This window comes from Dermacentor albipictus, chromosome 1 (assembly GCF_038994185.2).
Source record: "Dermacentor albipictus isolate Rhodes 1998 colony chromosome 1, USDA_Dalb.pri_finalv2, whole genome shotgun sequence".
NCBI classification, from domain to species: Eukaryota; Metazoa; Arthropoda; class Arachnida; order Ixodida; family Ixodidae; genus Dermacentor; species Dermacentor albipictus.
In genome coordinates this window covers 286,151,104-286,175,209 of record NC_091821.1, presented here as the reverse complement: position 1 = coordinate 286,175,209, position 24,106 = coordinate 286,151,104, and the positions used below count along the sequence as shown (strand labels likewise).

The 24,106-nt window shown below is 47.7% G+C and overlaps 1 protein-coding gene across 14 annotated transcripts in view; it reads left to right on the top strand.

The window, feature by feature from the left end:
- Positions 1 to 7,814: 7,814 nt before the first annotated feature.
- The window catches only part of LOC139054433 (protein FAM184A-like), a 363,879-nt gene continuing 347,587 nt past the window's right edge, over positions 7,815 to 24,106 (top strand). For 13 of the 14 annotated variants that reach the window (XR_011511210.1, XR_011511212.1, XR_011511211.1 and 10 more), the window contains exon 1: positions 7,815 to 7,943. Coding sequence is in view for 10 of the 14 variants with exons in the window: in XM_070531388.1 (XP_070387489.1) it covers positions 7,869 to 7,943 (75 nt within the window). In the remaining 4 variants the exon portion in view is untranslated. The remainder of the gene's footprint in view (positions 7,944 to 24,106) is intronic. The other variant, XM_070531385.1, reaches the window with a different exon arrangement.

Below are 24,106 nucleotides of genomic sequence, written 5' to 3'. Positions count from 1 at the left end.
AAGAGGGGAGAGTCCAACCGTGGTTGAATACGTGCTAAATTTACTGGAACGGCTAAGCGCAACCCAAGAACTAGTCGGAAAGAACATGGCACTAGCTCAAAAGAACGCCAAATTCTATTACGACAGGAATGCGAGGCTTCGTACGTTTAACGCCGGAGACCAGGTAATGATCCTCAAACCTTCAAGAAAGAACAAGCTTGAAGTTCACTGGGACGGGCCCGTTAAAGTGTTGCACAAACTTTCAGAAACTAACTATGCTTTGAGAATGCCCGGTCGCAGGAAGGAAGTGAGGATATATCACTGTAATTTGATGAAGCCGTATGTAGAGCGGAGCGGAGTCGTTAACTATACTGTCAAAGAGCCGGATGGCATTGGTACCAAGTTTAAGGAGGATAGGGCAACCTCCAACTCTGAAATCGGCCTAGAAGAAGTAGTAGAACACTCGGTAAGCTCGCATGCTCTAAGACCCGAGCAGCTAGATGAGCTAAAAGGGGTGTTAGGGGAATATCTCGACAGATTCAGCGATCGGCCGGGTAGAACCGAACTGATAACGCATGAAATTGAGCTGACCTCTGCCGAACCAGTAAGATCAAAACCTTACAGGGTGTCTCCAAGACAGAGAGAGATTATGGAGGCAGAGATACAGCGCATGCTAGAGTTGGGAGTTATTGAGCCCGCTGAGAGTGACTACACGTCACCGCTAATACTCGTAGAAACCCCTAACAAGGACCCTCGTCCGTGTGTTGACTACAGGAAGTTAAATGCGATCACTAGGGATCAGCTGTACCCGATACCCAACATTGAGGAACGAATTGAAAGAGTTAGCGCTGCTAAATACATTTCAACTATAGATCTCGTGCGGGGGTACTGGCAAGTTCCCCTTTCCGAAAGTGCCAGCCGCTATGCCGCATTCATCTCGCCTGTAGGCACTTTTCGCCCTCTCGCACTCAGCTTCGGGCTGAAGAACGCGCCGTTTAGCTTCTCTAAGTTAATGGATATTGTCCTAAAGGACTTGCAGGAGTTCGCCTTACCTTATCTTGATGATGTGGCCATTTTTTCGGACAGCTGGGAACAACACGTATCGCACCTCAAACAGGTGTTCTCACGGTTGAGGGAAGCCGGCTTAACGATGAAAGCGGAAAAGTGTAGGTTTGGTTGTTCGCAGGTTACTTATCTGGGCCATGTTGTTGGTCAGGGCATGAGACGGCCGGCTGAGCTGAAAATAGCTACGATTGGAGATTTTTCTCAGCCGCGCACGAAAACGGACGTTCGTTCATTTTTGGGACTTGTGGGGTACTATCAACGGTACATTCCGAATTACTCACAATTGGCAAGTCCATTAACAGACGCCCTCCGAAAGGGAGCACCGAGTAACGTACACTGGGATAAGGACAAAGAGAACGCTTTTCAAAGTTTGAAAACGCTATTGGTTTCTCGCCCTGTGCTTCGCGCGCCAGACTACACAAAGGAATTCATAGTTCAATGCGACGCAAGCGACAGAGGTATGGGCGTGGTACTTAGTCAAGTCGGCGACGATAACGAGGAGCATCCTATCCTCTACGCCAGCCGTAAACTAAATGTAAGAGAGGAAGCCTACAGCGCTTCAGAGAAGGAATGCGCTTGTTTGGTTTGGGCCGCCCAGAAGTTGTCGTGTTATTTGTACGGAGCGAAGTTCATCTTCGAGACCGACCACTGTCCTCTGACGTGGCTCAATCAAATGTCACACAAAAACGGCCGCTTGCTCCGATGGAGCCTCACTCTCCAAGAGTACAACTTCTCCGTTAGATATAAGAAGGGAAAGTTGCATAGCAATGCGGATGGTTTGAGCAGGCTAATTTGAATTCTGCGTTTGAGGGTCCCGCCTAAATTTTAGGGTTACTAGTGTTAAATTTATTAAGCGAAGAAGATCCCCTCTCATTTAGCAGGATTCCCTCCATGATTGCTGAATTTGTCAGCAGGAATTTGCTTCAGAAATTGGCATAGTGAAATGCAGCATTTTTTTTGTTTCTGCACTTATGTTGTTGTTGTTTTTTTTGAAGCCTAGCGAGTCTAAAGTGAGAGCCAATGCACGTCATCTCGGCGCAGAGCCGTGTTGTGGGGTTCATTTTGCAGTTGCCTGTCCTTGTTGGATGTTTTGGGGCGGTGACATCAATGCACAAGTGGTCGCTGCGAGCCAAGACATCGATCCCCCCCTGACCAGCAGCCGTTCTCTTCCTGCCTAGCGGTTGTCAGCGCTAGACAGTCGAGACTTTTGGGGCCATGGAGGCGCTGTAAAGAACGGCGGGTTGCACAACAAGATTGTCACCTTGCCACCCGATTACGACAAGGGGTGCTAGACGCGCACCTCCCGCTCTCCGCCGCTGCAGCTGCGAGGCGTTCAAAGAAGCGACCTTTACGCTGGAATCCGCCGCCTTCCTCCAGCCCGCTTCGACATTGTGACAAGACGAGTTTGGTGTGTGGACAATGATTCCAGAGTTCCTCAACGCGGCGCTGATCTGACACGCCTGAAGAAGCTACCGCGGGAACGTCTTATTTTTGCGCTCTCACGGTTCAGCATGTTGCAAAACAACGAGCGTCCCTCGAGCGGCGTCGATTTTCCGGAACGGCACCACCTTCAACGCCGTCGCTTGGGCTTCGGAATGTGTGTGCCTTTGTGTCTGAAAACTGGTCTTCAGAGCAGCTGCGAGTTGGTGGTGTGTAAACGAACAGCCGCCGCGTCGTAGGACCAGCGGATCGAGTGTATAAAAACTGTGGTTGTGCGATTGTTGGACACACTTCTCTTGAGCAGTCATGTTAGACTGGTTCACTTCTCTCATGCAGTCCTGTTGGACTAATACTATTTTTCTCAAACAGTCATGTTAGACTGAGTTAATTTTCTGTAAATAAACCCCTTTTTCCTCGTTCTCGATGAGAAGCAGTTCTTCACTTCATCAACGATCTCAGCGTAAATAAGTTGGACGACGGCATGGGCCAGCTACCTTCGAATTCATGCCGTACTCCAATCTTGGCAAAGGACCACGGACGAAGGGATTGAGCCCCCAATCCTGACAGCATTACTAAGGTGACATATTTGCACAAAGAACAGAAGTCGTCTTAGCAAGGTTGCGGCGTTGCTGTCACCTTTCCCTCTGAAGAAAGAGGCCAGCGGTGCTGCTCTTATAGTCGCAGCTACTGACGTCACAGCGTTGGATACCAATAGAATTGGACAGTCCGTGATTACGTAGTCGGCCGGAGACAAATTGAAACCGGCGGCGATCGGGTCAAGGCTATCTTCACCAAAGCAGACAGGGCAGGCCAGGCACGGGCGAGATGAATCCTGTATCCGTTGTTCCGGAATCGATGATGCATCCTGGACCGCCGGAGGGGGGGCCCACAGTCGCAAGGAACCCGAAGAGAAACTGCATAAAGAGCAGAATTCGTCTGACCATGTTTGCGGCGTGGCTGTCACCTTTCCCACTGAAGAAAGCGGGCAGCGGTGCTGCTCTTTTAGTCGCAGGTACTGGCATCACAGCGTTTGATATCAATAGGATTGGACAGTCCGTGATTACGTAGTCCAACGGAGATAAGTTGAAATCGGCGGCGATCGGGCCAAGGATATCTTCACCAAAGAAGACGGCAGGCCAGGCACGGGCGAGATGAATCCTGTATCCGTTTTTCCGGAATCGACGACGCATCCTGGACCGCCGGAGGGGTGCCCCCAGCAGCAAGGAACCCGAAGAGAAACTGCACAAAGAGCAGAATTCGTCCTAGCATGGTTGCGGCGTTGCTGTCACCGTGCCCAATCATTTAGATCTGGATCAAATTAGATCTGGACACGCGCATTACTTTGCATTTATTATATTTAATTGGATTACCACTTCCCGCACCAGCCGTCTATGTTATCCATATCAGCTTGTAGTCTTTTGGTATCATCTGTGCTATTAATTTCCCCGAAGATAACACACTCATCTGCGAACAGATGTATGTTCGAAGATATTTTAGCGGTGAGATCATAAATATATGTAAGAAATAATAGTGGTACCAGCACATATCATTGTGGTACATCTGATTGAACTTCAGTTAGTGGGCAGATATGACGGTTAGCAGTTACAAATTGGAAGAGGTTAGTAAGAAAATGCTCTCCATTTTAGAAAGTAAGGGTCGATATTTAGCAAGCTTAGTTTAAAAAGTAGTAGTTTATGGCATACTTTATCACATGCTTTAACAAAATCCAAGAAGACGGAGCCAGCGCACGATAAGCGATCCAGGATGCGATGCAGTTCATAAGTGAATGATACTAGTTGTGCTTCGCAGGAAAATGATTTTCGGAAACCATGCTGTGAAACCATATTTTGTTATTTTGTTTCATGGCTAAAAGAATTTAATAGCACAGATTATATGAAAATCATATTTTAGTCCGCAGCGGTTGTTCCAGAGAGCACTTTTTAAATGGCAAGCGCTATTGGTATCGCCCAATAATGCACCATGGTTTACTGGTATACGCTTAAATGTCGCTGTAATTAAAACCAGCGGCTGTTTTGGCTGGCAAAGCACCGTAACACTGCTGAACGCTGGGAAGTGTACTTTAAAGCGCCGGAAGATTACCTAAATTCTGTTCGCGCAACTAAGATATCTTTGTATGATTCTACCTAACTTACTGTGTGATAACCGTAAGAGATTTGGAAGCATTGTTAAAAGGACACTGAAGGCAAATACTAAGTCGACAAGGGCTGTTTAAATACTTTCCACAAATCTCGCTATGCTTGTTTCGTGCCAAGAAAACACTTCGCTTACGAGAAAATTGTATCTGAAGGGTCCGAATACCTTTTTCGAAATTTAAATCTCCCGCAACCCATGTTTGATGCGCCGCCCTTTGCTGCCGTCGGTGAGCAGAACGGCGCCCGCCAGGCAGCGAGCCAAGACGGCGGATTCGCCGCTGCTTTTCGGCGTAGACCGTTTGGGCATCCCGTGACATTCTCTGCTACTCGCTGTTTGTGAGGAGTTTCGCGAGCCAGCGAAACCAGCGCAGCACTACGCGATCAGGAAAGTACTGAGACGTGAAAGCGTGGGCGGCACAGAGTCCAGTGAAAACGAACACTTTCGACCGTCCGCGTCGTCGCCAACGGTAATTTCAATGAATTCATTTTTCCGAACATGAGACGGAACTGGACAAGTGGCATTTTATTTTATCTTATACGAGGATTTTTTTTCAACGAGCAGTTAAATACTAGTGACAGAACTTAACTGAGGAGTGGTTTCATCATCGGGCAAGTGCTTGTATGTCCCGGGGGATTATCTAAGCGTGTGCTGGATTTACCTCGATATCTCGATTATTAAGGCGCTGTTCGCGATAATATTGACGCCTTAGAGGTTCTGTAGCACTAATCTATCAATTTAGCTTGACTTAATATTTGCCTTTAGTGTCCCTTTATGGTCGATGAAAGCTACCCGATATCTCTGAATGATGATTCAGGCAAACCCATGCCATCAGCTGATTGCTTTCTCATATTTAATAGAGCTATCACTAGTAATTTTTGCTCTCATTATCCAGACGAGCTTCGCACTTTTTCTCACAGAACTCTTAGCCCTATCTCTCCTGTTACGATAGAATATGCTGGTATAGTAAAGGTAATCAACTCTCTGAAATTGTCTTCCTCTTGTGGCGTAGATAACACCAACTCAAAATTTCTAAAACAAAGATGTGCTCAGCTCTTTTCCTTATAAGAGTTTTCAATAACCACTTCATTATGGTTGCTTACCGTCGGACTGGAAGATTGGTAAGGTGATTCCTTTTCATACATCTGGTAGCACGCGCTGTCCTCTTAACTGCCACACAATTTCATTAACGAGCATTCCTTGAAAAATTATGTAGCATATACTGTATTCTTACATCTTTAATGTTTTAGGCTGAAATAACTTCTTCACGGGTGCATAACACGGTTTCCGCGATCCTACTCATGTGACTCACTACTACTTTTCACTCATCGCTTGCACGCCATCCTGGGCGGAAGTTCCCAAGGTCACTGCATATATTTAGACTTCGCCAAAGCGTCCGATAAAGTATGCCACACGCATCTTATGGTCAAACTTTCAGCACTGAACTTAGATAATTAATTACTAACATGGCTAGAATACTCTCTTACCAATCGAGTTCATTATATCACGGTTGACTATCCCGATTCTTCACCATCATGTGTTCGATGTGGCGTGCCTCAGGGCTCAGTTTTAGGCCAATTGCTTCTCTTAATATACATTAATGATCTACCAAGTTGTGTTTCTTCTAATATTCACCTTTACGCCGATCATTGTGTTATATATCGCGCAATTAGCAGTGAGCATGATGAACACATGATATAATCTGACTTAGAATCCATACTGCGATGGTGCGATAAGGGATTATGGAACTAAACTTTAATAAATGCAAACGAACATTTCTCGCACAAACGTACGCCGCCCAGCTTATAAACGTAAATATAGTACGCTTGAACAAGTTTCATAGTATCGATATCTCGTAATCAATATAACATCTGATCTAACATGGAAAACTCACGTCACCGTTATAATTAATAACGCAAATAGAATGCTAGGATACTTACGTCGAAATTTCAGTAAGTTTGCAAAAGAACTAAAATTGCTTAATTATAAAACCCTTTGCGCCCCAAATTAGAATGTGCCGTTGCTGTTTGGGATCCTGACTGTGATATACTTACTAATGCATCACAGAATGAACTGATACAGAATAACGCCACACGTTTCATAGTTAGCCACTTATTTTCGTACATCCAGCATAACAGCAATGAAAGCCTGTTTAGCGTTGTCTGAATTATCGCTAAGCAAATAAGTTTTTCGCTTATGCTTACTTCATCATCATCAACTTCACGCTGACCTCACCCCTCCACCTACGTACCTTTAATCGCGGGTTGACCGCATTAATAAAGTAGGGTGGGCATCCCCCCCCCCCATTAAGATATTTCTACATTCTTTCATACCAAATACCTCACGTGACTGGAACCACCTTCCTGTCAATCTTGTTTCCATCACGGATCATGCTTTGTTCAGACAATGCTTATTTGGATTTTTTCATTGTAACTAAATGTGTCATATTGCGAGTCATTTTGTTTGTATCACGCTGTTTGTTTTTAGTTTTGTCGTTATTTTCTTGTATTCTGCTTAATAGCTTTTGCATTACCGTTCCTTTCGTATAACTTTTTACAGCTTACCGTTCCTTGGTAACCCTCCCCTCTACAAAGCATTTGTACTTGAGGGTATTTGAAATAAATAAATAAATATGTATGTGTTTTTTAGAAATGTTCATGTGAAAGCTGCTTTGTGTGCTGCCGAATTTTCACAGCGTTCTAACTATTTGTTGGCGAAAGTAATATACCATGACCCGCCGTGGTAGCTCAGTGGCTATGCTGTTTGGCTGCTGAGCACGAGGTCGCGTGATCGAATCCCGGCCATGGCGGCCGCATTTCGATGGGGGCGAAACGCGAAAACACCCGTGTACATAGATTTAGGTGCACGTTAAAGAACCCCAGGTAGTCGACATTTCCGGAGTCCTCCACTACGGCGTGCCTGATAATCAGAACGTGGTTTTGGCACGTAAAACCCCATAATTTAATTTTAATTATTGTACCATGGGGTTATTTATATCAATGCTAGATCACAAGTGAAATACAGGCCATGCGATGGCGGCATCCTCCTCAAGTCCGCAATATTTATCAATTACCGCTTATGATGCGCTTCCAATAATAGCCGCTAAGTGGCGCGAGTGAGGACAGATGCGACGGCTGAAAGACTAGTGTGGTGGCGACATCTGGCGGAGAAAGCGCCAAGGGACCCCAGCGACGAAGTCCCGGGCCAGCCGGCCGCACGCTGTGCTGCTCGACATGAAGATGCCTGCGGACTGCATGTCACCCGAGCTGTTCACGAAGATGGCCGAGAAGATAGCACAGCTGACGAAGGTGACGTGCTTGCTTTCGCTGCTCACGCAATGTGCGGATAACCTCCGCGTCATCTACACTCACTGGTAGTGATCGCACGCTGCTTCTGAACCACGCAAACAAATTACGGCGGCATACCTTTGTAGAAATATTATGGTAAAAACACACTGCATAACACTTTCCTGGTGTTTATACCAGCTTTCCTGCCTCAGCTGAAATTGACAAGGCAATCCGCTGCTCATCCGGATTTGACATGCAATTAAGATAATCCGAAGCTGTCACCTTGGCGTAGGTCAACTGGTTAACTATTTTCGCAAGAAAGCGCGCTGAATTATATTTACGGTGCGTGAATGCGTTGCTTTAGCTATAGAACAAAAGGCCGGATTCAGCACAGTTATTTTACGAGCCTTTGTTCACATTGCGCAGTCTATATTTACCGTATATTCCGGCATGCTTTCATGTAGCGGATGTACGCCGCGTGGCATGTACGAGAAGATGAAATGTGCAAGCTATTGCTGCAAGTGCAAGGAGACCAGCACATGTAATTATATTTTGTCCCATTTTGACGCCGTAGGTACAAATTTTGTACATGTAGAGACGCTACAGAGTTTGCAATTTGTAACCGCTACGTGAGTTCGCCCAAGATACATTACAAAAGTGCGAAAGTTAGTTTTCAAGTTTAGTGTTTTTATTATATGTTACGCTACTTCTAAGAGGTCAGTAATATAACCGTTAATTGGACAATTGCGAGAGCTCCCCGAATCGATCGTTTCTAAATTGACCATCTCCGTTGACGAAAGTCTAGTGGCGCGCGGAAGCACCTGACGGCACGCGGCCAACGTTAAGATGCAAGCACAGTCAGCGACCCGTCGAAGACAATAGGCCGATCAGAGCCACGTCCGCGTAAATACGCTTCATGACTGAGTAGTTTCACGCCACACGCATTGTTGTATCAATTTAATGTTCTCGGTGGTGGGCATTGCACAGCCCCCATTTCTTCTTGGAAACACAGCGTGCATCACGCATCGCCCTCGCAGGCCAGCTTTCCGGCGGCGTGTGTCCGAAGGCGGGGCCCGGCTATTTTTGTTCCGGGGCGTCTGCGCCCGACAGTTTTAGCACCGCGTCGCGAGCGGCACGCGCCGCCCGGTCGCGCGATCGATGCTTTCCGCAAAATGGTCGCGCATCAATCTTGCCAGGCACATTTGGCCTGGCTGCAGAAAACGAGCGCTTTTATTTTCGCTCAGCAGGTTTACGTACTACACGCCGCGACACGCGCTTCCGCAATACGCTTGCGTACGCATCGCATCAACTAAAACTATAATATTATGGAAGACACATAGTTAACACTCGTAGCAAAAAATATGGTTGTCACTTAACGTGTGTATAGTAACTGCCGCTAGTAAAGGTAGCGTTAGTAAGAGTGACTAACTACGAAAGGTAGTAACCGTTCTGCGGGGCTCCTGTGCCAAATTAAAACACGGCAACCTTTATTAATGCATTTTAATTACCATTATCAAAAGTACCCTGTTGTCTATCTTGTGTATAAGGCGAAACTTCTCGATAATAACTAGGACGCTTCTGTCTAAGAGCATATCCAAGTAAAACAAGGACCGCGTTCGCGCGTTCATTTTTACCTATGCACACGTTCGTTACGTACAGTAAAGGACGTACGTGTGTTTGCGCGCAAGGGCACCGTAACAAATGCCGACTTTAGCGCAACATAATTTCCGTAATGCATTCTTTTTTAATACAATAGCCAATCACTTGTTAATAAGCAAACTATTACGTTGGTTGAAACCAAATCTTCAATATCGCCAATATAGCACGAAAACAGCACAGGGTCGAGCACAGATCCATGGGGTACACTTGGCGTTAGCTTTACAATGCGCCATTCTGCACAGTTAAAGTCGACAAACTGTTTTCTACATAAAGAGGTATGATTTAATATATTTTACTACGGTCCTTTCACTGCCAAGATCCTCAAGTTTTTCTATCAGCTCTGGCTGAGGAAGAATAAGAAGACGCCGTTCGAAACGGCTGCGCTCACATCGGGCTACGCATGTTTGTTTTTCGGCTGGACCACCTTCTGGGACCGGCCCGGAACGATCACCACCATCTCCAAGAAGTGGTCCAGCGCCTGTGGAGACCTACTGCAGGTCAGTCGGACCATATTTCAGCGTTTGACGGCCCATTTTACACCTTCAGAACGTGGCGAGCTGCTAAGCCTAACTTCAGTTAGGGGAGCAGCGCTGGCGCCGGTGGGCGAGCGCGCACTCGAGCATGGCGGCCATAAAACCTCCGGCTGCGACACCGAACCCGCGACTTATTACAACGTCGCGACTTGAAGAACAGATGGATTTCACTGCATCTCAGGTGGGTGATGCACCACCGCACCATGAATGTAATAAGGCAGCTACAACCAACAAGAACATGCAAACCCCTACCGTAGTTGACGAAATGACAGCAGAAGCCGGATGGGAGCGCGTTCTTTCCCTGAAGGAAAAGAAAAATCTCGCTGCGACGCTCCGCGCAGGAAAGCACACTGCCATCTGGTCCAATTACCAACTCATCCAAACTCGTGGCGCATCGCGGGCGCCCACGATTCAAGCGTCTTCCACCGCTACCGAAGAGTGACCTGAAGGTGGTCATCACACGACACCAAGGGCTACCACTCAAGAATGTTACCAGTCAGGCCCTGGCAAGAGCCGTCATGGAGGCGTGCCAGGACAGAACCACCGACAATAATTTTATTCTAAGAATCAAGTTAGGTTCCAACATTGCAGTGATATCCACCCCTAATCGAGATACGGAAAAGTCACGCAAGCCATTAAATCCTTGAATATCAACGAATGACAACACCCGGTCAGTGCGTACGTTACGGCAGGAGGGGACACGACGCGGGGAGTAATCCACGGGATAGAAGCACACACCCCTTCTGACGTGCTCGATCAAACCTACGTATCCGAACGCAGGGACTGGAGTTCATCGATGCAGGAATGATGGGGGACTCACAAAGTGCTTTGCGTACCTTCTACGGCAGCCGAGTGCCAAGGTGTGTTTATTACTTGGGGGGGGGGAAGGAGAGAAACTCTGCACACCCTACCGAAATGCGGTAAAATTCTGCCGTAACTGTGGCACCGTGGGACACCGCACCGACGTATGTCCACAGCCCGACGTACAGGCGTGCCGCTCGTGCGGGGTCCGCGCGCCTGCCGATGGACACACGTGCCCCCCGGAATGCGCCATTCGTAGGAGTGTTCATCCAATGGGTGACCGCAGATGTCCCAAAAGACTGAAGCCGGTCAGGAAGATATCAAGACCACGGCCAAAGAAACCAACGAAGACCCAGCTACGGTGGTTCGCCACCGAAGACGAGGACTCCAAGCTGGAGTTCCTTCCGGCGATGGATCGTCGCAGCCGCTCCAGAACCCGCTCGCCGTCGCGGAGCCGATCTCGATATCCCCACCCAAGGTGCCTCAGCAGCAACATCAGACAAAAAGAAGGAGGCCCCAAGAAGCATGTCACCAGGGATCCTACTGGCATGCAGCACCCCTCAAAATAATCACGTGAGCTGGGCGCAAGTCGCATCTCCCACTGCCAATGCTAAGAATACACCTACACCAATCACCAAAAACCCATAGTACAAGAAAATAGTAGAAGAAACCAAAATACTTCGAAACAATTTAGCCGAGCTACGAGCCGAGTTCGAAGTTTTTAAGTGCATGGCAAAGAACAGCACATCGCAGCAACTCATACAAATTGCGGACCACACTTCCAAATCACCACCGCAGACATCACTGCAACAAAGTACCGCCTCCAGCGCTCAATGGGTAACGTTGGAACAGTTAGCACAAAGCATGCAACTAATGTTCGCAGAGCTATACAAACTCAAGCAAATGGTAGAGGATGCGCAAACGAAAGCCGCAGCCGTCCCCCGAAAGAGGGTCAGTCAAAGTCCGGGAGCTCCTACCAGGACACCGAAAGCTATAGAGCGCACTGATTGTGACAGTAATATTCATGGATAATATGGCAAACAACACAAAGACCGGATACATTGAAATCTGGCGATGGAATTCCTGCACGCTACGCACTAAATTGGCTCATTTCACGCACTACATAGAATTGGCGCCAAACCCTTCGGACGTTATCTGTATGCAGGAAATAGGGAAACAAAATAAAAAAGTCAAACGATACGAGCTTTATGCTCACCCAGATTACCCTCAAGTGGCCACCTTTGCCAAGAAGGATGTCGCGATTAGCATAAATCATATATTGGGGAACCTATTCAGCACCACATATTCACGATTTGGCTGTAGAAAAGGAGCAAACCTAAAACAATTATTGTCAACGTTTATAGTTCTCCCAGAGAAAAACCAGGCGGATTTCGGAAACGTGGTGGCCATCGCGGTGCTCAAGGTAGGGACAAATGAATATTGTTCGGCGACTTTAACGCACAACACTCAAACTGCGCCTACAGTAGAGACAATCCCAAAGGCATCTTGTTAGCAGAGGTTGTAGAGCACTACGGACTTTTCCAGCTAACTCAACCGGATCTCCCAAAGCGAATCGGGAACAGGGTGTCCAAGGACACTTCCCCCGACCTCACCTTCACCAACAACGAAAGTGAGACGTGATGGAGGAACGTAGGTGAAAACCTAGGAAGCGATCAGTATATCTTAAGGATATCGGGTAATGCAGCCAGGATTCGAAGAGCTATTGGCAAGGCAAGGATATCCCACTATACCAAATTTCATGAAAAACAGAAAACAATCGGCAGCATAACAGACGTAGGAGAATGGGCCGAGCGGATCAGAGTTATTCACCCTGGGGTCACAAAAACAATTGAAACGACAACGGAGGCTCCAGCCGCGGATCGTCACCTCTTGTATCTCTCGGAAGCCCGGAGAGGCCTCACAAAAAGTTGGAAAAGGCAGAAGCTTAATCGCAAACTCAGGATACGGATAGCTCAGCTAGCGCAAGAAGCTAATGAATACGCACAGAAGTTAAGCGACAGCAATTGGCGTCAGTTCAGCGACTCGCTTCCGGGCACGCAGACTACAAAGAAAACATGGCGCATTCTTCGAAGTATGATTGACCCGGGAGGAACAAAAACAGTCGCGAATCGCACACTCAAGCTGCTTGAAAACGAATTTCGGGAAGCTGACATGATAGACAAAATTAAACAGATACACGTAAAAACAGTTCCGACCGGGCAATCCATCAAACCCGTTTACGAAGGTCAGCACCAAGCGGAACTGGACACCCCCATAACCTTTGAAGAGGTTTATGCAGCGGCACACTCCTTCAGGAAAAACACGACCCCAGGGATGGATCAGGTCACGAACGCAATGATTCGCAATCTAAGCGACGACAGGCTAAAGAGCTTGACCAAATTCTTTAACGACACGGTCTGGACAGAGGACGGCGTCCTTCCAAAAGAATGGAACGAAGCAAATATTCTGATTCCTAAACAAGGTAAGCCTCGTAACATCAACAACCTTCGACCCGTCTCCCCAACGTCGTGCGCGGGGAAACTCTTTGAAAAGGTTGTGCAGGTCCTTCTCTCGAACCACATAGAGCTAAACAACATGTTCCCCTCCAACATGTTCGGTTTGCGACACCACGTGTCGGCGCAGGATGTTTTTCTACTACTAAAGCACGAGGTCCTGCAACCCAACAGAGGGTCGGACGATAAATTTGTACTGGCATTGGACATGAAAAAGGCCTTCGACAGCATCTCCCACCACACTATTCTGGAAGGACTGGAAGCGGTGAACTGCGGAACACGAATTTATAACTACGTGCGCTCGTTCCTCAGCGACCGCCCGGCCACAATCGGATTAGGCTCCACGAGGTCCGACACCTTCACCTTTCCCGACAGAGGTACCCCTCAGGGAACTATACTCTCTCCACTGCTATTTAATTTAGGGATGAGCAAGCTAGCCCTGGAGCTAGATAAACACCCGAATCTCAGCTGTGCAATATATTCCGATGGCATCACGTTCTGGGCTCACCAGGACTCGCCATCTTCCTAAGGAACAAGCAAGAAACTCTTCAAAAGGCCATAGACGCAGTCGTGGAATACGCGAGGGCGGCGGACATGGCATGCGCACTCGGGTGCGTGCCACGTTCGGGTGCGTGCGAAATACGCAAGAAAGAAGGACTGGGTGCCACTCACTCTGACTCTCGACGGGGCGCCAATTCGTGAAGTGGAGACACTCAGAATATTGGGGACGTGGATACAGCAGAACGCTGGAACATCCCACACCCTTCAAAAACTAAAGGCGGTCAGAGGAAACGTGGTCAGAATTATACGGAGAGTGGCAAGAAGCAGAGACGGCCTAACTGAGGGAGAGACCATCATTGGTTCACGCATTCGTAATTAGCTGAATCACATACACCCTTCCGTATCAGGCCTTGACAAACCAAGAGATTAGACAGGCAAACACAATAATAAGAAGAGCCTTCAAAGCAGCCCTTGGTCTTCCCGAATGCGCTAGCACAGAGAGATTCGAGGCACTGGGCCTGTACAATACTTTTGACGAGTACGCAGTGGCGACGTTAAATGCTCAGAAAGAACGACTTTGTTCTTCAACTCAGGAAAGGGAAGTATTGGCGAGGTTAGGCTTTCCCCTGAGACCCCAGTATTGCACAGAGGAAACGGCACAGATAGACCGCAACGTTCGATCGCACATCGTGGTGGCCCCAATTCCCAAAAACATGCACCCCAAGTACCATCCCGGACGACGGGATGGTACTTGGGGTGGGCAAAGACTCATCAGAAATGGTTTGGCATTGGACCAGGGGTGCAGTATACGGATGCCAGTCGAGCCAGCTCAGACACTTTCACCATAGTCTCTACATGCAACAAGAACATAACAACGGCTTCCTTCAAACCCGCCTCGGCATGCGTGGTAGAGGCTGCAGCCATCGCCTTGGCCATTCAGGACGCCGAGCGCCAAACCAATTCGGCTGTCATATTATCCGACTCACAAGCGGCTTGCCGCCTGTTTCTACATGGAACGGCAGCCAAATCAATAATCAAAATTTTAGGCACTCAACTAGAGGGGCACCACACTACTGTATGGTGTCCGGCACACGAGCGACTGGCAGGAAACGCGAGGGCAGACCATATTTCTCGAGGATTAAACGTCCGAGCAACGGCATGGCCTCGCTACGACCTTCGACTGAATTCTCGTGACATCTTCCTAAAGCAAAGGCAGGAGCGGAGACGTTTTGGACATCTTCACTCCGATTTAAACAGCCAACAGGAAAGGGACTGGCGTCGTATTCACACGAATACATACCCCAACATGCACCACCTACACAGAATACACCCCACGAGGTTCGCCGACGAATGCCCGTGGTGTACAGACACACCCACACTAAAACACATCACGTTGGAGTGCCCCAGGAGGCCTCCGCACATAGGCAGCCCCATATTACATTAACATCCACTAATGGGGAATAAGCAGTGGGAGGCATGGCTTGCGGACGAGTGTCGGAAGAGCCTGTTGGCTCTTCAGGACCAAGCCCAGCGAGCCGCTCGTGCCAGTGGGGCCCTGGAATAAAAAAAGAATTATGGGGTTTTACGTGCCAAGACCACTTTCTGATTATGAGGCACGCCGTAGTGGAGGACTCCGAAAATTTCGACCACCTGGGGCGCACTACTATCTGTCAAGACGGGTCTTCCCCCTCCCGCACCCCGCCTTATGTAGGGCGCGGGCGGTTACCCTTCAACTTTTACAAGCCCGTGCGTACCCTAACCTCGCGGTTTTTCATGCCATATACCCCGAAAGATACCCCAGTGCGGACTGCCCTGCTTGTGGACTCAGGGCAACATTGGACCATGTGTTGTGGGGGTGTGAAGCCATCGGCTCCTCCTTCAGCGAGGATAGGTGGGCTGCGCTCTTGGGCAGCCCCGAACTCAGCGACCAAACCCTGGCCGTCCAGAGTGCCCGCGACCGGGCCGTCAAGCTCGGCTTGGCGGTCCCTACGTGGGACTAGCCGGGTGGCGCGGGGTCTCCCCTGCGTCTTCTCTGGACCGAAATAAAGTTACTTCACTCACTCACCTGGGGTTCTTTAACGTGCACCTAAATCTAAGTACACGGGTGTTTTCGCATTTCGCCCCCATCGAAATGCGGCCACCGTGGCCGGGATTCGATCCCGCGACCTTGTGCTCACCAGCCTAACACCATAGCCACTGAGCAACCACGGCGCGTGCCCTGGAATAGGGGCTCCAACCATCGTGCCTTATTTTATTTATATTCAATAAAGTTTTTACTCTCTCTTTCTGGCTGAGGATCGCGATCGAACGTTTTGACAGATTGTCACGATTCACAAGCAGCAGGAACTGATAAAGAAAGGGCAGGACACTTTAATTGCAGGCCAACTGAAAAAAAAACACGTTGGGACCTCTTCTTCCGCAATGCGCGAGAGCTTCGTCTTCCTCTACGTGCCGCGTACTGGATGTGGTATTTGCCTCCTTCCAGAGAGAGCATCGCCCCGATGCTCGCCTAGTGGCAGGAAGATGTGTCAGACGAGGTGTGGGCAATTCATTCTGAACAATAGGGCTTCACGCGCACAATGTGCACAACCTCAGGTGGACGCTGCCTCGCTCTGGAGGAAGCAGGACTGTCAGGGATAACTTCATCGTTCAGGTTGCTGAGGCGTCGTAAAAGCTTCTACGGACCAAAGTATCGCCTCAGTAGCTTTTCTGAAAGCCGTCGCTGACGGATGAGACTCGAAACCCACACTTTGTCACCTGGCTGATATGTGATGTAGCGGCGCCGTAGATTGTGGCGCCGAGCGTCGTAGTCCTGTTGTCGGGCGATTCTGCCGCGGGCGAGTTGTCTCGCTTCTTCAGCACGTTGAGCGAAAGCTTAGAGCTGAGGTGAAACAGCGCGAAAAAGACGAGGACACAAGGAAACAATTACCACAGACAAGCGCTGACTGCCAACTGGAAGTTTATTTGAAAATCACCGGACATTTATAGCTTCATCAGCATAGGCATGCGCACATCATTCACAAAAACATCGGCAAATCATCATTTTAATCTTTGTTCCAAAAATGTTATTTCTTTTCCCGACAAGGCAAGAGAGGGAGTGCTCACACATCTCATCGCTCGCCAGTTGGCAGTCAGCGCTTGTCTGTGGTATTTGTTTCCTTGTGTCCTCGTCTTTTTCGCGCTGTTTCACCTCAGTTCTAAGTATGAACCAACTAGCCCTCATCAAGATCTTACTAAGCGAAAGCTTCAGCGTGCGTGCCTATATCACCACAGCCATGTGGGAACATTACGTCGAGCATCGTCGTCACTTCCCGGCCATCAAGAAGACTAAATGGGGTCTTTCGCGTTGTTTCCTGTTGAGCAGTGTTGTAAGCAAATGTGATGTACGGTAGAATGTCATCCCAATTTGTGTGTTCCACGTGTACGTACATACTCAGCATGTCGGCGATAGTCTTGTTCAAGCGTTCTGTTAGGCCGTTCGTTTGCGGGTGAGATGCTGTGGTCTTTCGGTGAGCTATGCCGCTGAGGCTAAGCACTGTCTTTAGAAGTGTAGCTGTAAAGACACTGCTGTTGTAAAGTAAAAACACCGCTGGTGCACCGTTCCTCAGAACCATGTTTTCAACAAAGAATCGCGCTGCTTCGACTGCGGTGCCACTTGGAAGGGCCTTGGTTCATGCATAGCGTGTGAGGTAATCGGTGGCAACTATTACCCACTTATTGCCAGTGTTGGAAGTCGGGAATGGTCCGAGATGGTTCATCCCGATGTCGGCAAATGGGGTCGTGGGCACATGGACTGGTTGTAGTAGCCCAGCTGGTTTCGTACGTGGGGGTTTGCGTCGCTGACAATCGAGGCACGTGCGCACGTAATGTTTCACAAAGGTGGTAAGCCTTGGCCAGTAATATTTCTCTTTGACTCGGGCCAGTGTTCGCGTGTAGCCGAGGTGGCCAGATGTCGGTTCATCGTGGCAGGCTTGCAAGACCTCATTACGGAGGTACGTTGGGACGACAACTAGGCGGCCGCTTCCACTTGCAGAGAAGTTCTTGTAAAGAACATCATTACGGAAGCAGAATGAAAGCAAGCTCTTTGCAAATGTTTTGGGCGCGCTTGTAATCCGGCCTTCTAAAAATTCAAAAAGGGGAATCATTTGGTTATCTTCCCGCTGCTGACCAGTAATCGTGGCCGTGTCTAGAACACCTATAAAAGCCATGTCTTCGTCATCTTCTGTGACTTCCTGCTCAATCGGTGACCTTGAAAGGCAGTCGGCGTCGGAGTGCTTTCGTCCCGACTTGTACACCAGTGTCGTAACGAATTCTTGAAGCCTTATACCCCAACCACTAGCACGCGTCGGAAAGCTTCGGCACGCGCCGAATCGTCAAACGCGTCAAAAGCGTCGGTCGGGAACACAGCGAAGCGTGACGACGCGCAGCGATTATGTCTACTACCGATGCTAAAGGTTTGCCGATGCGAGGCGAAGCTGCGCCGGCGTGCACCAATGAGAGGCTGCGACGCGTCGCAGGCGTCAACCAATCGGAGGCTGAGAAGCCTCCGGCTGCTATGCCTATAATGGCCGCCCATGCAAAGGCACCGGCACCAACGATCGTCCGAGTTCTTTGGACGCATGACGCGCGCGACAGTGTTCCCGAATGACAGTGTTGTAATAGTAGGCCGACACGACCGACCGACCGACCGACCGACCGACCGATCGACGACCGTGGGTTGTGGCAGTGCGACGTGGATCCGAAGCGACTTCGAACGACGCCGACAGCCAACCGAATCATGATTTCCGCGACGTCTGTGCGTGTTGTATGTGTATTTTGTTATGCTCAAAACGAATGGAAACATGCTTACGAGCCCCGAAGTCTGGATAATCAGCACTTGTCTATCGCCTATGTTGGTACGTTACGCGCAGGCCTAGCGCGTCCATCGAGTTCGTATCTGGCGAGTGAACGAGCCCAGCTGGGAAACTCTGTCGAAGGAAATGAATTTTCAGGTCCGTTTTGTGCTGCAGTGATTTAAAATATGGCACTCCTGACTTCGGGTGATGTGTGATGTGGTGAATGAACCGAATGGACCTTGGAGTGGTCAACCGCGGCATGTTTCGTGTGGTGACGGGTGACTCAAGTTTAACGGGCAAGCTCTGCGCTGTTTCCGGTGGAAAAGATAACGTCCGAAAGCGAAAGACCCTAGTAGCCGAACTATGGGAAGTACTTACATAATCAGCCGTGCCGCCCGTTTCAGCTGGCACTTTGCTCTTCTATTCGGCATGTGAATCCAGTTCAGTACAAGTTCACTGTACTCCTTCACTCACTTCTTTCAAGTGCAACCGTCTTTTGGGCTAGATGGGGATGATTCGCTCGTGTAGCAATCAAGAACACTGACGCACTGAAGCATACGTGACAACGCAGTCATGTTTGAGTCAGTGTGTCCTTATACTTGAGCACTGCAAAGAGAAATTATCTGTTTGCAAGTGTGCCCCGTGTGCAGTGCATAGCAGGACCTGCATCATGCAAGACCTATGCATGTAGCAGCGTATACCATGACTGCTTCGATGCCTGCTTCAGAAGCAGGAAGTACTGAGTCAATGAAACTGTAATTGATTTTTTCTCTCACTTGTTGTTTATGCAAAGTGCAGATGGTGTGAGGGCATTGTGGGGAAGGTGAAAAGGTGCCATCAGTGTTTTGTGCAGTCGGTATGCTTAAACTGCTGGAATCCCTTCAGCTTCTACTAAAATGTTTCTTGCTGCGATACTATAAATTGTAGTCAGGACAAAGATCATTCAAAACCAAGTTACTAATGCATCTGCGCAGAATGTGTTTGACTTACAAGTTAACACTTCCACAACAACAATATGCCAATGCAGAGCATATGTGCTTGCAATAAATACATTCCGTAAAGGTGAACGACTGGGCCTAAAATAACAAACTTCGTAGTAGCACTGCAAAAAGTGCTGCCATGTGCATCAGCCACAACAAAGCTGCTTGCTGCACCTCCAACCTACTTCACTGGAGACACCTCCATAAAGACGGTTCGGGCCCTTCCCATTCTGGATGTAACATTTAGCTCTTCTCTCATCATCATCATCATCATCATCATCATCATCATCATCATCATCAGCCTGGTTACGCCCACTGCAGGGCAAAGGCCTCTCCCATACTTCTCCAACAACCCCGGTCATGTACTAATTGTGGCCATGCTGTCCCTGCAAACTTCTTAATCTCATCCGCCCACCTAACTTTCTGCCGCCCCCGGCTACGCTTCCCTTCCCTTGGGATCCAGTCCGTAACCCTTAATGACCATCGGTTATCCTCCCTCCTCATTACATGTCCTGCCCATGCCCATTTCTTTTTCTTCTCTTCTCTCTTCTGCTCTTCTCTCAACTTTTCCGCATATGTCACCTGCACTGTATCTAAGCATCGGCCCATTTTTGGGTTTGTGTCCCGTGTCTCCCTTCCCTGATGACGAAAGGTTTTCCGAGCACTCTACGCTTCTATCATTCTGTCACAACTTGAGTACTGCTCATGACTATAGTTCCCGTACCAAACTCGCGACGCTAACAAACTTAAGCTTGTTCAGCGCCGGACAACACGCACCCTCTACTCCCGTCTTTTCAGTTGTCCCAAGCTCATTCCAGCCTACGAGGATTGCCTGAAACCCCTCAAGCAGCACACCTTGCAATACCAGCGCAACATTTCACCAGTCTATACTGCAGGGTGCTTGACGGCTTTCTGAACAGCACCAATCTTTCTTCAGTTCGTCTTAACAAGTGGTCAGCACAGCCTGAGCCCTCATCGTGCCTCTATGGCCCGACACCACAACTCCATGATTATATCTGGCATACAGAGCTTTCTCTCCACCCCCCTTGGCCATTTGGATTCTCCGTCGTTGGAACCAGAATGAACTGGCACTCCTGCGTGTTGTGCACCCGTCGATCGTGTGCGCGTGTGCCGTACTGTGTTATTGAGCAAGTGTGTGTGTGTGTGCGTGCGTGTGTGCGCACGTGGAGGGGAAGGTGTCTTTTGCATCTTACAAATTCCTGCTCTAGGTGGCTGGTTATCAGACGCTCTAACATATAGGCGTCATCCTTTCTTTTTAGTCTAGAGTGCCAAGTTACCACTATTATTATTATTATTATTATTATTATTATTATTATTATTATTATTATTATTATTATTATTATTATTATTATTATTATTATTATTATTATTATTATTATTATTATTATTATTATTGGAATCATCACTACGACCACATTGATTGTGTAGAAGCCTGCGTGACACATATTTCAATATATTTCTGGAGCTTTGTGCGCTCTCACTCTTCTAAAAGGCTGCCATGGATGTACGTGTTCTTCATGAAAATAGTGGCGTTGTCTCGAACACTGCTGATGCCTGTGCAGAACATTTCTGTTTGCTATATGGTGTGAAATATGTTTGAAGTAACCTTCCTTCTCTGTCTGGCACAATGTGTACGCTATCAGTCAATGAAAACCTTGTTTTCAAGTGTATGAAGTGCCTTAAACCTTCCCTTTCTTGCGGTGTTGATGGTATTCCGCAGATCTTAACCCTTTGAGATGCTGTCTACACAATTGTGCACAGCAGGAGAGTGCATCAATAGCAAAAGCACTGATGAAAGTAATGGTATTTAAAATGTGTTTCATACATCTTGCAACACTTATTATTGGAACTGTGCTGCAATTCTGAATAACGTGCAGAATGTTTTAGCAAAATGAGTGGGAAGGTAAACGGCTGGGTGTTTTTACTCCATGTCAGTATGTTGTATGTAGCGGGTTCACTTCTTTCATTGTTTTTTACAATGTCATGCACCAGGCATAATTTTCAGGTGGCTGGATAAGTGCTTTTCAAGCTTTTCAAAGTACGAAATAGTACATGTTCTCATATTTTGTGTTCCTGTAGTGAGCTTGCGCATGGAGCCGAAATTTTGTAAATTTGACAAAACTCGCAAAACATTAGTAAATTCTTAATATTTTCTGCGGCTGTACACTGTTGAATATTTGAATGGTTGAATATTATCGTAGTATAAAATTGCGCTTTTTAAGTATGTACTGGTATACTATTTCAGTGCAGTAGCTTTTGTGCAAATAAAAAAGGGCATGAATTAAGAAAGTGCAATAATAATAGGCTATGTGCCTATTCTGAATCTGAATGCATTTTGCTATTAATTTCTTCTGAGCTTTAATAATGGCTGGCTACTGTATCCAGTGTTGCGCTATAAAATAATATGCCATAGCAATTATTGCGTACCTCGCAGAACAAATTGAATTTATCTATCTAAGTCAAAACATCATAGCAGGCTGAAAACAATAAACTGAATCTTTTTTTTTTGTGGTGACGAAGTGTAGAAATTGTGAAAATAACCTGTTTATGTATTCTTATACTATGCAAATGAGCTGCTCCCATGCATTCGAATAAGCGGTTCAATAGTACGACTTGGCAAAGGGCAGCGAACGACCCCTAATAAAACCCTCCAATTCTCAAGCTTGTATTATCTGACGGTATGCAATTTCATTAATGTAAAGAAAGGCAAACTTGACATGTGGAAACCAGTTACAATAGAACATGGCCCTTACACTGTGAAAATGCTTTGTAGGAATACACTCAATGTAATGGCCTCCGCATGCGGTGTTGATGCATCAAAACAACCTAGAATAATAGAGGTGCTCCATGGGCTAGATTTGACAGAATCAAGAATCGGGGGCAGACAAGCTACGAATTACATCAATTTAAGCTAATCTAGTTTTTTGTGAGTGCTACAGGTGTTTCAATTCTTTTTGGCTTATTTTCCAAGAACTCACTTTTTCACGCTTCTTTCAAGCACCAACAAGCATAATTATATTGACGCGGATGCTTTATTTGTATCCGGTTACCGTATTTCACCGGCTAAAAGATGTTAACCGTTATCGCTCGGTGCAGGATGCGCCTGAACGCATCGGAAGTTTCGCGAATGTTGTCGATGGTTCTGTCTGTTGTCGACGAACCTTGTTAATCTGATTGCATACGCGGCACGAATTGTGTAGTGGAGCCGTATAACGTAAAACTATTCCAATATGTTTTTGTTCCAATCTCCTGACGTCAACTTTGCGTAACCGCCGATACAAGCATCGGGCGGTCCCCCGCAGGGTTGTCTGAAGAAACCAATCTAATGCTTCCCTCGTTCATAGGAGGTCACTTTTGTTTGCTTGAAAAACGAATAACATTTGCTCGCACTGAGCAGCTTGTCTTATCTAATTGGCTCACAAGAGGCGAGGAGCATGCTCAAGAGGAGAGGTTTTCGACGGGGCCGAGCCACTGAAGTGAATATCGATAACCAGATGAAGAGGGTGGGGCCAGCGGCGTCTGCGATTGGTCCGCTTTCTCTTACCTAGCTTGCGGTGGCTCATCGACAATCGCGGTGGCATGCGACGGAAGCTTAAGAATGACGCTAAAACGGATCCTCAGCAAAGAAGAGTTTGCAGAACGAGGTCGTAAACATGCCGAAAGTTCTCGAAAGCGTTACACGGCCACGCAAAAAGTTTTATTACACGCAAATAAACCCATGCTCTCCGGCAGGCGCGAGTAGCCACTGCCGGCGCGATCGGCGGCAGCCATCTTTTATTCCTTTCGGAACGGGGCAGCCTGCGGCTATTCAGAAGAAAATTCACTTTTGTTCGGCATATTAATGCATCTTTAAGGCGTACGCGTCAATTTGACGGGGTAAGTTTTTGCGGTTTTGTGACGTCGCGGGACAGGCAGGTGAAGTGGGTGCAGCCCGAAATCTTTTAACCAATAGCCGAGGGTTATTGGCGAAAAGGCGTCGAATCAGAAATAACTATTTTTGTTTTGTTCGGTCAAATTATGCATAATCAGTGGGTACACGTCATATCAGATGGGGAGCTATCGCGCTTTGCGTGACGTCGCGTGACAGACAGGTAAAGTGTGAGTGGTCCAAAAAAAATAGTTTCGAATAGTTTTACGCTATAGCTCCCGTAGTTTCTGGAGGGCGGGTGGGCACCAGCGAATAGGCTGTAACTTTCGACGACTGATGTCTGCAAACCAACGCATGGCCAGCAGATGAGATTTTCGACGATTGCCGACATTGCTCGCCGCTATCCTTGCGATTTAGTCGGCACTATTTATTTACCGTCACTACTACGTGGCAATATTTCCAACACAGATTTT